The sequence below is a fragment of the Arabidopsis lyrata genome (genome assembly GCF_000004255.2).
Source record: "Arabidopsis lyrata subsp. lyrata unplaced genomic scaffold ARALYscaffold_1, whole genome shotgun sequence".
In the NCBI taxonomy this organism is placed as follows: Eukaryota; Viridiplantae; Streptophyta; class Magnoliopsida; order Brassicales; family Brassicaceae; genus Arabidopsis; species Arabidopsis lyrata.
In genome coordinates, this window is record NW_003302555.1 from 12767778 (window position 1) to 12783046 (window position 15269).

Below are 15269 nucleotides of genomic sequence, written 5' to 3' on the forward strand. Positions count from 1 at the left end.
TCGCTGGTCTTGTTACGCAACAAAATATAATCCTTTTTCTTGTAGAGAATGACAATAAATTGACATTCGAAAGATGTTAAGTCCATCTCAATGATTAGTTTTAGTCTTAAATCAACGCTATGAATGTTACTTAATATGAGACGAAAGAAAGTAATTAATATAGCTAATTAGGTACATATAAAGCATCTACATTTGGTAATATTAAATTAAAAGACTAATCATGTAAGTATAAAGTAGTATTTGTCAAGCTTCTATTACCAACTTAAACAATTGCTAAATTTCTTTCGCTATTGAATGAATAAATAAAAACTAAAATGTTATAGCAAAGATATTCCGGATCTGATAATAGTCGGCATCGACAGTTGATTATATAATCGGCGTAGACAATTCATGTAAAACTTTTGGTTCAATTGTTTTAAAAGACAGAATCACTTTTTAGAGTAGAAGACAAATATGAGTTTTCACCGTCGTGGGCACACAAATCACATGAAGAAAACACGTATGTTGGGTAGTGGATTATGTACATTGTGCATAATACATGTGTATGGGTATGTCTATGGCACAGAGAGAGATCATGGAAGGATATGGGAAAGACTCATGAGTGGAAAGTGGTGCAGGCTTTGTCTTCCTAGGGAATCTAAAAATCTTTTTTTTCTAGCAAGTATCTAAAAATCTTTTTAAAACACTTGTTCTTGAATGGTTGCGGCGAACAACTCCATTTGCGGATTAGAATGTTTATTATTTACTATTCATAAATTATAGTTTGTAGTAGCGCAGATCGAAGAAATCAGAAAAATATAATATGTACCAGCTATAGACCATTTTTACACATAAATAAATTTGGTCTCCAGCAAATTATTGTCTAAGACGAATTGTTGTACATCCTAAAAATCAAATGATATAGTTCGCTAACGGCTTAGTCCGCTTCACCCAATAATTTCTGTTCAAAACATAAAGTTTTTATTCGAAGTATTTAGATAGATAAATACAACAATCTAAAATATGAATTTATAAAAAAAGCAATAATTTAGAATTGTTTTCTTAGCAGTACGTGATAGATCAGACTCTTAAAAACCTCGCCAATCAATAATCATCTGGATTAGATTAGTGGTCAAAACATAATTCACTTTATCATATTTTAAGACTTACATACATTTTCGTTCAGTCGGAATTAAATCAATTAATTAAACTAAAGTTTTAGTTGTCAAAAGATTTAAATACTTTTTCTACCATGAATTATTAGTTGGTAGATGTTTCATATATGTGAGATATATATAGAATTAATTACGGATTTTGCCCTTTTTATAATGACATTTGTGGATTTTACCCTTTTTTGAATAGTTTGTGGATTTTATCCTTTTTTAGACTCCAAAAATATGATTTAACATGCGTTTCACTCGTTATGTTTGGGTTTAGTCGGTTCCATTTGTTCTTAGGGTTTAGTATTTGGTATAAAGTACGTATTTTTGCAAAAAAAAAAATCATAAATACGTACATTTTTAAGCGTTAAAAAGGACAAAATCCGTAAACTATTCCAAAAAGAGCATTTTCGTAAGTTTTTCCAAAAAAGAGCATTTTAGACAATAATCCCATATATATATGTCGCAACATATATTTGAGTTCAATAATAAAATAAACTATTTTAATGAACATCGATTTTTCAAGAAAGTTTAGAATTGTAAGATATGTTAGCTGTAATTGATAATAATTAAAACCTAATCATGTGAAAAATTAAGGTGTAATCATAGTTACGATGTCAAACTTTACCAACTTCAAAATGAGTTGATTTTTAAAATAAAGTGAAATTTTTTAGACATGCATGACACTATAGGTTAATCCATATTCGGTAGATTTAGACTCACTAAGTAAAAAAGTTTTGTAGTTTTTGCCATTTCCTTAAAATAAGGTATAACGTCTATTTCATATCATTATTCTTCCATAAATTGTTGAAACAAGTTTCTATAACAAAAAGTTTTTTTTAAAAAAGTTTCTATAATAATCTATATTTCCCTGACGATAAAACAAGTACATATATATTATCTAAAAGAGTAGTGTTTTCTTGGGGCACGGTTCTAGCTACGAACGACGAAAAGGTTTTTATGGACCGTGGACATTCCGTTGGTCTGCAGGTCACGGGAACAACTTAATCATTTTCATCAACCTTCACATGCTTTTACGCCATCTGCTGTGAGATCACCTTACTCTATTTTATGTCAATACAAGATTTGGACAGTACGAGACAGCTATTATTTGGATGTTTCTTAATTAGTATTAGTATTTGTTTAGAATCATGCTTACTTTGATTTAGTGTTTTAGTATGCAACATACGAATATATAACGAGATTTTGCATATTATACAAAAGAAATCACCTTGTATTTGAAATTTCGTTTTTACTATACTATATACGTGTAAAAATAATCTTAACTTTCGAATCTATAGAGATAAAGAAATGGTACTTATTAGAATTAGATAATGTAAATAGAATACCTTTTCCTAGACCTATTAATATTATGGAGGGTTCTATTATATAAGCGGTGATATGATGAGTAAATATTATTAATCAGTCATATGATATTCTGATTGATTTTGTTCCAAAATAAACATTCTTCCTTTCCTGAGTTCATTTTATACAATGTGTTTTCTATTGATAAAAAAAGACCAAATAATTTCTTTGCTGTCAAGCAAACATTAAAATTGTATCAACCAATCATTCCCTTGCTAAGTGCTTCCAATCATATTATATATTGCCGAATCATTTCGACTGTCATCCTCAAGCAATGTTTTCAGCTTTGATTTCTTAGCTATTTTATGACATTTTCGATAGGATTTTGGCTTTTTTTATTTCTTTTCATTTCTAAAATCTGGGACTCGCTTTTATATAAAATGAATTCGTTTAAATAATTTGACTATACATTTTTAAGCAACCCAAAGTGATGTAGTGATCGAATATGTTAAGAAAATCATTGTTTTCAGTGTTACGAGATTCGAGTTTAAGTTCAATGTTACACTTAGAATGATGATTTAAGTACTCCATATTTGCCACAAATATTATCAAATAGAAAAATTTATAAAGCAAATAATACAAAATATCCGGCTACGAAAAAACAAAAACAAAAAATGTTTTATAAATCTTCGGACATTACAATTTTTTTTTTACCGTAATCGCCCATTCGAAGAGTTGTAAGTAATTCCACTTAGAAATTTTTTGATGTTCCTCAAACCTTTTCTAAACTCACTAAATATCAGATTGAGTTTCACATGTTGGCGAAACCTAGAACTAAACTCACACTTCTTCTTTCATAAAATTTCATCTCTCAAACTAATCAAGTTATATCATTCTAATTTGAATGTTGGAGAATTTTTGGAATGACAAAAACAAATTTGTCTTCCTGGCCATCCCGGCTATGCTTTTGTTTTAATTAGAAAAGTGTTTTCGCACTGAAAACCTAAGAAATATATGTGAAGGTTAGTTAGGTTCGTTCCTGGTTTACAAAAAAAAAAAAAAAAAAAAAAAAAAAAAAAAAAAAAAGGTTAGGTTCGTTCCTCAGTAATTATATACCACCTAGTCGCGTTCTATAGTAATCCAGCATCCACGACGTTTTCCAATGAGCAAATTCCTTCAAAATTAAATTCATCTGTGAATTTAACTATCTGATAAGATCAGAATCAACTTCCTGTGTAAAATCTCTTTTGTATGGTTGTCAAGAAAATATAAAAAAGGTAATCTTTGGAACGTTATCGGTTTAAACAAACATCGTCATCTTTGTGAACGAGAGATTGTGAAGGAATCTTTAAAGGAAGTGTTTGCAAAAGTTGACACGTAGAGAATTTGGATAATTCATCTATTTTGTCTACGTTATTTGTTGCAAAGTACTTGGAATATTTAGTTCTCGAAAATGATTTATAAGAATTAGAGTTCGTACTATTGTTTGTCTCTCTGTGTCACGGACGGGCGGCTCTCGTGAGACTTTATAGTTTTTTTTTTTTGGTGAGTGACTTTATAGTTTATATAACGGACAAAAATCACTATATGGTCTTAATTAATACTGTATAAGCATGAGAATTATCATTGATGAATTGCCACATTGATATTCAAACATGTTGTTGCCATCGGGTATTGTCAACTTTTGAAAGATTTGAGTGGTTATTAACTTATTATGATTAAGTGGAGAAATGTCACAAAATGTTATCTTTTATAAACATGGTGAAAATATTTTTACAAACCAAACATGGTGAAAACATGTCACAAGATCTAGCTTCTTTTTTCTTTCTAAATCCGGCTTCTCCGGTTTTACTAGTCTAGTAATTTAACTATTTAGTTAACATAAATAAATATACATGTTGGAAAAAACAAGAAACATCTCAGTCCAAGTGCACCATACAGCTCCGAACTATATTGGTCAACTAAAATACATATGATATAGATGGGCTGTTTGGGTCCCATGAGGCTCGTTAATTGGGTCCACACACGTTACTCCAATGAGTGGGTGTTGTTTGGTGGCCAATGTTGCTTCTAGGCAATGCTTACCCAAGTTCCGTATCCACTAATACATCTACTTTATATATTACGAAATTGCAATGGATCAATCATTTCACGTCTTCTAATTTCTTTTCTTGTATAGAAATCAAATCATAAAATTGGATGAAGGTGTTTGGTTTTTTTTTTTTTTTTACTCCCTCTGTACCTCGATATTTGATGTTCTACAGTTTTAATTTGTTCCAAAAAATTTGTTTTTTAGGTTTTTGTTTTATTTTTTATTGATTAAAATTAATATATCGTAAACTTAAAGATGTAATGATTAACTGTTTTCTAATACTATTGATTCAAAGTTATTAAAAATGTTTAGTATAAAAAGTAATTGACAAATAATTAAACAATGATTGCTTTTTAACATATGTGAAAACTTTAGAACATCAATCTTTTAAGAACAGAAGAGTATGATTTTATTATGTTGTTAGAGTTAGAGAATCCAGCGGAGATGTCAAGGTGGATTCAACTAAAGTTTTGTTCATGTGCGTTAAATTTTATTATTGGATGTTTAGGCCATGGATCCATTTTCATTAGACTAAACTTTTTCTGAGCCACTACCAAAATTTATTTTTATATAGTGTTTACATACTCTAAAAATTAGTTTAGATTTCAGCTTCAGATTTTGATCACCAAAAAATGATTAAAAGATGAATGCTAAATGATGTATGCAATTGGTATAACAATTGCAAATGGATGTGACGACGACAATTTCAGTTGTTTTTTTAATGTAAATTAAATACAAAAAGCACAATGCATATAACTAATCAAAAGAACATAAATATAGAAATCATATTATTAATAAGTAACAAATAACGATTTCATAAAAACTACTAAAATTAAGGATGTTTAAAATATTAAGTCTAGAGGCCTAGACCATAAACTGAAAGAACCATAAAATAAAAAATAATAATAAATAATTTGAAAATATAAAAAGTAGTTTTGTAAAATATAAAATAATTTCAAGGATTAATATATATATATATATATGTATATATGGATATAAATAAAATTAATAATTAATAGTTTTGTATAAAAACATTTTCCTAATAAGTGTGCATAACAGAAGTAGATCATATACAAGAAATTATGGCCACTATTTTGCATCATTGTAGAAGGATATTAGGAGAGATTCTTTTGTCATTCCAGATTGGCTGGCTGTGTGCTAAGCATATGTCTTTTAGATAAGATATGTCTTCCTTCATACAATAATTTCATAATTATCATTATAGATAATATAGACAATTATGCAATTTATTCTATCCAAGTGTGACTTTTTGAGTGAAACATAATATTAATTAACGAATATTGAACAAGCTCGGCTTCGCATTTCTCTTTCCTTTATATACATATATATATTATCACTATTATCCACTTCACAATTGATAAGAGAACAACTATATCTAATTATCTATTATGGACTATCTAACTTCAAATCTAGTTTGTTTATTATTATTTTATTTGTTTTTTTAAACAATAAATTATAAGGAATCCAAAAGACATGTAAACTTTAGTTAAAGAATCTATTCATGAATTTAATGATAATTCAAGAATGATGTATACTGAAAACAAAGCTATAGAGAATTCAATATTTTTAGAAACTCGGGTATTTGGGCTAGTGAAAGTTTTTGGTTAACCTAGTACGATCATATACAAAATACAATGGTGATGAAATTTATTATGTTTTAGTTTCAAATGTAGATACTTTTTGTTAGTTGAGACAAAGTACGAAATGTGAAATCTAAGTTTCTGTTTTGCACTTGAACTAATATAGAAGGAATTGAAAAGTATTATAATGTTTGTTTGTAAAAATTTGATATCTTTTAGATTTTATATACGACTCAGTGGACTAAAACTTGGGAGATAATAATGATGATGACAAATCGAATACAAAAACGAAAAGTCAACCAAGTTGTGAAGTAGTGGTAAGCTTTATTAACCAACTGACAATACATCAAAATAAGCTAATGTACGTCTTTGTTACCTAATGGTGACACCATATATGACAATACCTCTCTTTTTCAATGACAACATTATGGACCTGTCGGTCGATTTTACATGATATCAACTCTTCTTTGTTTCTGTTTACTAGATCCCTCATCTAGTTAATTTCAAATATATTATATCTTCGTATCAAAATGTTTATTTACTCACTATCACAGCCATAACCATAAGCTTATAATGCAGAAAGGAAAATGTAAAATTCTCCAATAATTGTATCATTTAACGATATCATAAAATGATTTAACAAAATACTCCAACTTTCCTTCTTTTTTTGTTAATTGAATTCTCCAACTTTCCATGTTCTCTTTTTCGAATCACATTAGCAAATCAATTTCTGTTCATAGTTTTTGAAAGTTTCATTGAACCATTTTTGGTTAAAAATTTCTTACCATTGTTAAAAATATGGGTACAAGAATTCTGTTTTCAAGAAACAAAAAAGGACACAATTCACGTAAAATACGATACGATGGTGGAAGGTCAAATGTTTAAATTTGACTAATAGATAGTCCAATGCAACATGGACCGAATGAATAAGTGATAATACTTTAATGTCAGACGAGATCAAAATGAAGAGGACAAAAGTATGAATGGCACAAGACACAAACCATTTGTTAGATAAGTATAAAAGACAAACGCTCACTTCTTTTAAAAATTCAGACCAATATTTATTTTCAATAAAAAGTTGCAATTACCTTTAACTGATTTTATTAAGGCTAAAAATCATTTTATGTACTAGACCTCAAATTCGTTGGACTGGACCTCTTTGATCCTACGAAAATCTCAAAACTATTGCAAAGACAACTAGCCCCAACCAACTAGAAACAACAAGTCAAGACTACTTTATGTGAAAATTTAGTTACCACCATCTAGGATATGTTTGTTTCGCTTTCATTGACAAACGATGAAATTATGTTTGTTTTTTATAGTTTGTTGGTGCAACAATACATTTCAACGCTAAAATCATGTTTGTTACGTTGTTGCTAGTTTAGAAAATTCAGCAGATATATCGCTAACGTTTAAGCAGTTGGTTAACAATCACTAAAATTTATAACTAAATATCATGGATAAAAAAGGAAATTTATCCATTTTTACTGGTCCTAAACAAACGATAATACAATAACAACATCATTATGAAAAACATTGTGTTATTGCGTATCGTTGATGCTTACAAGTTACAACGAACAGAACCCTAGAAAGCACTATGACGTAAGCATCTCCATCCTACCTCTATATTTGCCTCTAAATTCTATTTTTGAGGCAAATCTACTCCAACCTACCTCTATTTTTATTTTTAAAACAAAGATTTCTATTTTTTGCTATATATAGAGGATCTCTATCTTTTTTTTCTATAAATAAAGAAAATATTTTAGAGGAACAAATAGATGAGTACATTGAAGTAAAAATAAAGGAAACTTATCTTTATTATAAAAATAAAAATAAAAATAGAGAACTACATTAGAGATGGTATAATAGAGCGGTAATTCAACGAATCGAATAGGAAAACTTATCTCTTTAAATTTCTTAGCATATACTACTATTTGTGTGTCCTCTAAAGACTAAAGTTATGGATCGGGCCCGTTCAAAAAGCCCATAAACCAAAAAAGATTTGTTAACGAATATTTCAAACTGCCATTCTTTATTTGTTTACATAACTCAAAAGCATGACGATAACCAACCAATAATACAACACCACGTGTTCCCTGACGGTCATTTATCATTGAATCGAAGAAACACCCGCCAGCTCCTTTCATCGTCGTCGTTTCTCACTTTTTTTTTTTTTTTTTTTTTTTTTCTTTTCTCGAATTTTCTTTTGATTTGCCTGATAGTATTTGTTTGTGTGCTTTTGATTGCAATTTCTCAATCTCAATTTCTCTGTGAGATTATCAACACAATTCCTCAAACCTCAGCAGATTCGAATTTAGGTTTTTTTTTTCACCACCTTAAATTTCGCGTCGATGTCGTCCAATCCTCACAGAGGCGGTGCGGGTGGTTCTCTATACGGCGGAGCTGATCCGTATAGATCCAGGTATAGTTCTATTATCAGTTTCTCTTATTTTTGAAATCGATTCTGGGTAGAGAAAATTAGGGATTAAAGGTTCTAGATTTGGTGTAAAGTACAAGTATTTATCTTCGGTGTCTGATTGCAGAGAAGGGCTTAGCACTAGAAATGCTTCAGGTTCAGAGGAAATCCAGCTGAGGATTGATCCGATGCACTCTGACCTTGATGATGAGATCATAGGTCTCCATGGCCAAGTCAGGCAATTGAAGAATGTAAGAAACCCTCTAAATTCCCATTTCGATCTTTCTCTTTTTTTTATTTCGTGTGCCAAATGTATTGTTTGCTTGTGGTTCTGAAGGATTATGATTCTCTTTGAGCTTTAAGTGTTGCTCATATGAATTTGGAAAGTTGTCTTCTTTTTTGGTTTTGAAAGTGGTTAGAACTTAGAACTTGGTGAATTAGTTGTGTAGGTGTTTTTTTTGTTCAGGGTATTATGAAAATGTTCTTGTTTGCTCTGCTTATCAGTCAGTCTGCGATTATTTAGTTGAATCCACTTGTTTGATGTCTTTTATAAACATCAGTGCTTATTATATTATATCACCCTTCTTGAAGGAATCAGTCGATATTCTCTACAATTTCTTGTGTTTTACCTTACATGTAGCACATAATTTATCCCTCATGATTCTTGTTATTTCGTTGATCGCTTATTTTGATGCAGATTGCTCAAGAAATTGGGTCAGAAGCAAAGTCTCAGAGGGACTTCTTAGATGAACTGGTATGTTATTGATGTCGCTCTAGTTCTTTCTTTATCCATCATAGTAAGTTGCAATGTAAGCACTTTACATCAGCAACATGCATTTACTCTTCTTTACGTTGTTGATGAATCACTGATCAAAATATAGTATGTCCGAATAAGGGTTATTGGGTTTCCTTTAACTTGTTTCAAAGGGCTCTGTTCATTAGTTGGAGAAATACAGTTTCATCCCAACGTATGTTAGATAAATTCCACGGTAGCTTACAAACCAATGAATCTTGATAAATCCTCTATTTAGATTATGTTCAGAGTTTTACGCAGGTCTGGTCTGAACTCTGGTGGGTAGGAATATATATCTTTAATCTTGGCTTAGTTAGGTGAAATGCAGCAGGAAATAGTTTCAGCTTATTATTGAGTTCCTGCCTCTGTATCAATAAGAATATGGTGTTGAATATATACATTGCTTTTTAGTTCATTCTAGTTTTTCGTTTGTTACCTGAAGAACATACTAGAGAAGTCAATGGGTAGACCAACAACTAGATTGGTAACATTCAGTTAATGCAGAAACACGCATTAAGTGCTGTCATATGGCAAAAAAAAATAAGTAGACGAAATGTTGTTCTTGTCTGAAACATAAAACGCTTCAATGGTATTTTGTTGTGACAGCAAATGACATTGATCAGAGCGCAAGCCGGGGTGAAGAACAACATAAGGAAACTGAACATGAGCATAATCCGTAGTGGCAACAACCACATCATGCATGTAGTTCTTTTCGCGCTCCTCCTCTTCTTTATCCTCTACATGTGGTCCAAGATGTTCAAAAGATAGAGAGACTCATGGCATACTTGTGTAACGCCCAAAAAAAACCTTGATGAATGTTGGATAAGTTGTAGAAAATATCCTCTAGATTACAACATTTTGTGGTTCTTCTCGTTACCTGTTATATAGAGTGCTTGCTTTTAACAATTACACGAAGCAAAATTGGATCACAGAACAGCATGAGACCGGTTCAAATCTGGCCTTAACCTGATTTAGTATGTCCGGTCTAATCCGGATCACATTTACCTCCATGAGCTGTTATACGTGTCTTATTGTGATTGGTTTGTATGGCTAAGTTCTATGGTGGTATCGTCCGTAGAGGATAAAGTCTCTACACTATGTAAAAGGTACCGGAGAAGAAAAAAAAAGAGAATTTGGGATTGGAGATAAGGAGAAGAAGAGGGAACTTGAATGGCTTCCTTATCCACTTCCGTTGTTGCTTCGGCTTCGTCGCGTTTATGGAATCCTGCTGCTTCCAACGGCAAGATTTGCGTTCCTTCTGCTTCGCTTTCTCTGCGTACGGGTTCTAGACAATCTCCGTCGTCTTCTCTCCTCACCTCTTCCGCTTCTTCGCAATTGCTTCATTGCTCGTTTCTCTCGTCGCCTCTTTCCCTAGCGTCTCCATTTTCTGGTATGTCTCATCTTCTATTTTGTGTTTAGCTTTTGGTGATGTAATGTATCAAGTTTTCTCCTCAATTTTGATTTTTTGGGTTTGCTGGATTTTTCACTGTTCGTGTGTGTGCTTGGCTCTAGCTTACTTTAAAAACCTCTATTTTCGAGATTTTATTTGCAGAATTTGGGAATTGTGAAACATAGTTGTCAATGGTGAATTAAGTTTATGACAACAAGTGAAGATAACATTTTTACAAGTTAAGCTTCAATTTCTGATATCTTAGCTCATGTAATGTAGTCATGTAGTTGTAGGCTGCAAGTGAATGTTGTTTGATTTTCAGTACAGAAATGTTGGGCATTTAGCTTATTACTCTACTAGTAGCTGTATCTCACTCTAGTGTTATTGTTACGTGTTTGCTTCTTCTTTGAGATCCAACCTAGTTCTGTTGACTTTCTTTGTCTCTCATCTAGCTCATGGTGATTAGTTAGGTCCAATGGTTTATAGATTTTGCTCACAACAATGTGTCACATGAACTTGTCCGCCTCTTTTGATCATTACTTTGTTGTAAAGTCTATTGTAGGACCATTGTAACTAGGCTAAGAGTTAAGTAGTGAATTATAAGCTTTGCCAGTTTAGCAACAGACCTTATGGTTAATTGATAGCTCAAGGGTTAAAAGGGTACCTAGAAGAATGCATTAGGGTCATTTTGGGTTTTGTCTGGGTCTTGGTTCTGGGCAGTGTGTCGAGAGTTTTGGGTACCGTCTAATTAATCAAGTCTCTAGTATTGTATGGTGTAGCTTTTTCTTTGGTGAATTGTATGAAGGATTTTACTCACTGGTTCCAATATTATCAGCTTGATACACAATCAAACCTATAATGTCATACTTATCAAAGTGGTGTTGCTGTCTTTTCAGGTTTGTCCATTGCGTTTGATCTCAGCAGTCAAACTAGTGGACTGAACAGCCAGAGACACAGAGGCCTTGTGGTGAGAGCTGGAAAAGCTGCTCTGTGTCAAACAAAGAGAAGCAGATCAAGAAAATCTCTAGCTAGGACTCATGGTTTCCGTAGAAGGATGAGGACCACTAGTGGTAGAGCAACCATAAAGCGCCGACGTGCCAAGGGACGTTGGAACCTCTGTCCCAAGTCCAACCCTAGCAGCGGCAAACGGGCTTGAAGTTTGTTTCTCTCTTCAACCTATCTGTAATCTTGTTTGATATGCTTATTTTTATTCCGCCAGAAGATACAGTGAGAAACATGGTTCGTTGAGCTCTTTTCTGTGTTTAACTCTTTTGCATCCTTGATTCGTTTATAAATCAATGTTCTTGGAATCCATCACAAGTACTAGCTTCATTGAATTTGTTCCTAATCGAAGGAACAACTTCAAAACCAAAATTACGTAATGATCTCTTCTGGCCACCAGGAAAAATCTGATATGTAAGACCTGTTCAGATTTAAGTATTGTCAATGGTTGCTGAAAGTATAGTTTGGGTTCAATCCCTGAAGGGTTTAAGTACTAGTTTTATTTCAACCTAACAATTACTTTTAAGTACTATCCCTAAACTACATTCTGCTATTTAAGTACATATGCTAAGAGGAAATTGTACAAGAAAATAAAAAACTAAATAAATTAAGTTCTTCTTAATGGAAGTTAGGGAGGGATCAGATTGTGTAAAAAATGAGAGCGCCCAATTGTCGTAACAGGCTTTGGGCGGAACGCTCTTCTCGCAATAGAAGCGAGTATTTACCATTCATCATTTCCCCTTTAACTTGCCTGAAGGATCATGCCTTTCACTGAATTAGCTCTTTTTCTTTTATAGACATGTCACTACCATCCTATTTTCTACCTAAACGATGTGGGACAAAATTAAACTATTCTCTTCTAATAAGGGCTATTTATCTCAAACATCTTTGTTTGATAGTGGGCCTATAAAAGGCCTGTGTATATATATTTTTTTTCTGCTCTACAATTCAATGCTGGGCCTATAAAATCCTATTAAGATGAATTACTTCGATATCCGATCCGCGCCACTCCTACGTGACAAACTCTTCATACGAAGGAAAGTCTCTGGTCATAGACTCACTCATAAAATAATTCACATATGCTATTATGTTTAAAAGGTGTGTGATGTGATGGACTAGTAAAGGCCTAACTTGAGTAGAATCTTATGGTGAGACATCATAATATATATATAGAAAATCTCTGTAAGTTTTGCAAACCTGTCCAACCACCAAAAAATGCACTTAAAAACTGATGAAAAGTGCAACCAGACTAGTGACACACATCGAATAAAGAGAAAAGAAAAACACCACAAACAGATCCCCGAAAGTGATCAAATCCAAGAGATTGTGTGTTATCCCGACACGCCAACAAACTTTACCTTGGGGATCGCATTTTAAGAAAACGGTTTCTCATAATTAGTTTCATAGTTTCATTACATATTCTCTATATTTATTCATACAGACAGGATGCATTACACAATCAAGTGAATCCATGGTTTAGGGCATCAAATTAGAGGGAGCATATTTTTTTAAAATTTTTTGAGGTCTTTTATATTAAAAATAAAATAATTATAAGCTTTTTTTTAAAAACAAATTTGTTGGGCTTTCCTTTCATTATATTTTGTGGGCTATATGCTTTTAAATTAATAAAATATTAACTAACGTGTTAATGAATTTTATTAGTAAAATTTTGGTTTAAAAATAAAATTAAAGCCTAAACATTTACAAAAAAAAATTCTTCCCATTGATTCAATTTATATATTTCCTTTTGTGTGTTTGGCTGCTAGCAAGCTTGATTTGATTAATCAAGTAAATATCTAAGTGACTAATTTGAAGTTAATAACTATTTTTTTTAGTTTTAGTATGATTTATATTAATCTTATTTGTGATTTTAGAAAGAAAAAAAATTTATGAAAGGCATGATTTTTTTTAATGGCGTTGGGCATTTAGATATATCGGACCGGCCCTGTATTCATATGATAATATTTCAAATTTCTATCAGGAATAATTATCTAACACATGATGTGAAAAGTCACATGAAATTATGTTAAAGCAAGATGTTAGTTACTACTTTATAGGAGAAACCGTTATAAGAAATCTAGTTCTTTTGTCAACAGAAAATAAAATTATTAATGCAGACAAACAAAAACAGAGTACACGTCAAAAAGAGAGCTCAGGCTCAGCTGCGCTTTTAACTGACGATGATAATGACCTAGTCTCACAACAGAACATCAAACACTACGCTTAACTAACTTAAACATAGTAAACAACCGAATCATAATATCATAAAATTTATATCCACGTAAAATATAGAATACATGTAACATCCATCACATATATTGGTTATAATTGATACATACTGTTGCAGTTCGGATGTTTTACTTTCTTTATAACTAATCATAAAAACGGTATAAAAAAGTCTTTTGCCGTAAAAAAAAAAAAAGTATAAAAATAACACAAAAATCATAAAATGGTATAAATATAATACAAAGATTATGGTGGTATAATGTTACTTAATAACAATTGTAAACTATAAAATATAAATATCTTAGAAAATGATACAATTTACAAACTTTAATATATAATAAATAATCGTTAAATTTTAAAAATTACTATTTTTAGAAAACAAATCATGGGACGGGTTAAAAAGTTACAGGACGGATTGTATTTCGGAACGAAGTTATATGGTGGACCAGTTTGAATCAATATTTATAAAATTTTAAAATATCATTAACATGCCGCTTTAATACAGATTAAATCTTCAGTTTATTAAAATATAAATGACTTAGAAAATGATATGATTTGTAAGCTTTTATATATAATAAATAATCATTAAATTTTATAGTAAAAACAAATCACGGGACGGGTTAAGAAATTACGGAACGGGTTATATTTCGGAACGGGTTTATATGACGGACGAATTTGAATCAATATTTATAAATATCATTAACATCCCACTTTAATACGGGTTAAATTCTCAGTTTATTAACAATTGTCTCGTGGACTCGTGGTATACCGTTACTTAATAACAATTGTAAATTATAATATAAATAAATATTTTATAAGGAGATACAATTTACAAAATATTTTTATACTAACTTTAAAAATAAATCATCATGTGGTGTACCGCGGGTTAAAATCTAGTATTGGTTATAATTGATACATACTGGTGCAGTTCGGATGTTTTACTTTCTTTATAACTAATCATAAAAGCGGTATAAAAATAACACAAAAATCATAAAATGGTATAAATATAATACAAAATATACTGTGAATTTTATCTTATTACTTTTAACTATTTATATACCGATTACTGATTATTGGTATCGTTAAAAATATATATATCGCTTTGCCTTATTAATCGGATCCATTAACCATAAAATTCATACATTTGTATTTTTTTAATAAATTAATAATGACGTGATAAAAATTAAATCGATTTGGAAATCTGCTACAACAATCAAAGCGAGAAGAGATATTGAAATAACCCACTCTGTTACATATTGTCTTACAAGGTGTAATAACTAATTTTGTAATAACTAATTTATTCTA

General features: G+C 31.1%; 2 protein-coding genes across 2 annotated transcripts; both read left to right on the forward strand.

The window, feature by feature from the left end:
* The first annotated feature begins 8304 nt into the window (after positions 1-8304).
* LOC9329608 (bet1-like protein At1g29060) lies at positions 8305-10252 on the forward strand. Its single transcript, XM_002890743.2, has 4 exons — positions 8305-8559; positions 8681-8804; positions 9251-9307; positions 9953-10252. The coding sequence occupies exons 1-4, from the start codon at positions 8489-8491 to the stop codon at positions 10112-10114; spliced, it is 414 nt and encodes a 137-aa protein (XP_002890789.1). The 5' UTR covers positions 8305-8488; the 3' UTR covers positions 10115-10252.
* A 163-nt stretch (positions 10253-10415) lies between these two features.
* LOC9326852 (50S ribosomal protein L34, chloroplastic) lies at positions 10416-12050 on the forward strand. The gene is made up of 2 exons (XM_002890744.2): positions 10416-10736; positions 11633-12050. Exons 1-2 carry the CDS (start codon positions 10517-10519, stop codon positions 11890-11892), a joined length of 480 nt encoding a protein of 159 aa, XP_002890790.1. The 5' UTR covers positions 10416-10516; the 3' UTR covers positions 11893-12050.
* Positions 12051-15269: the final 3219 nt, after the last annotated feature.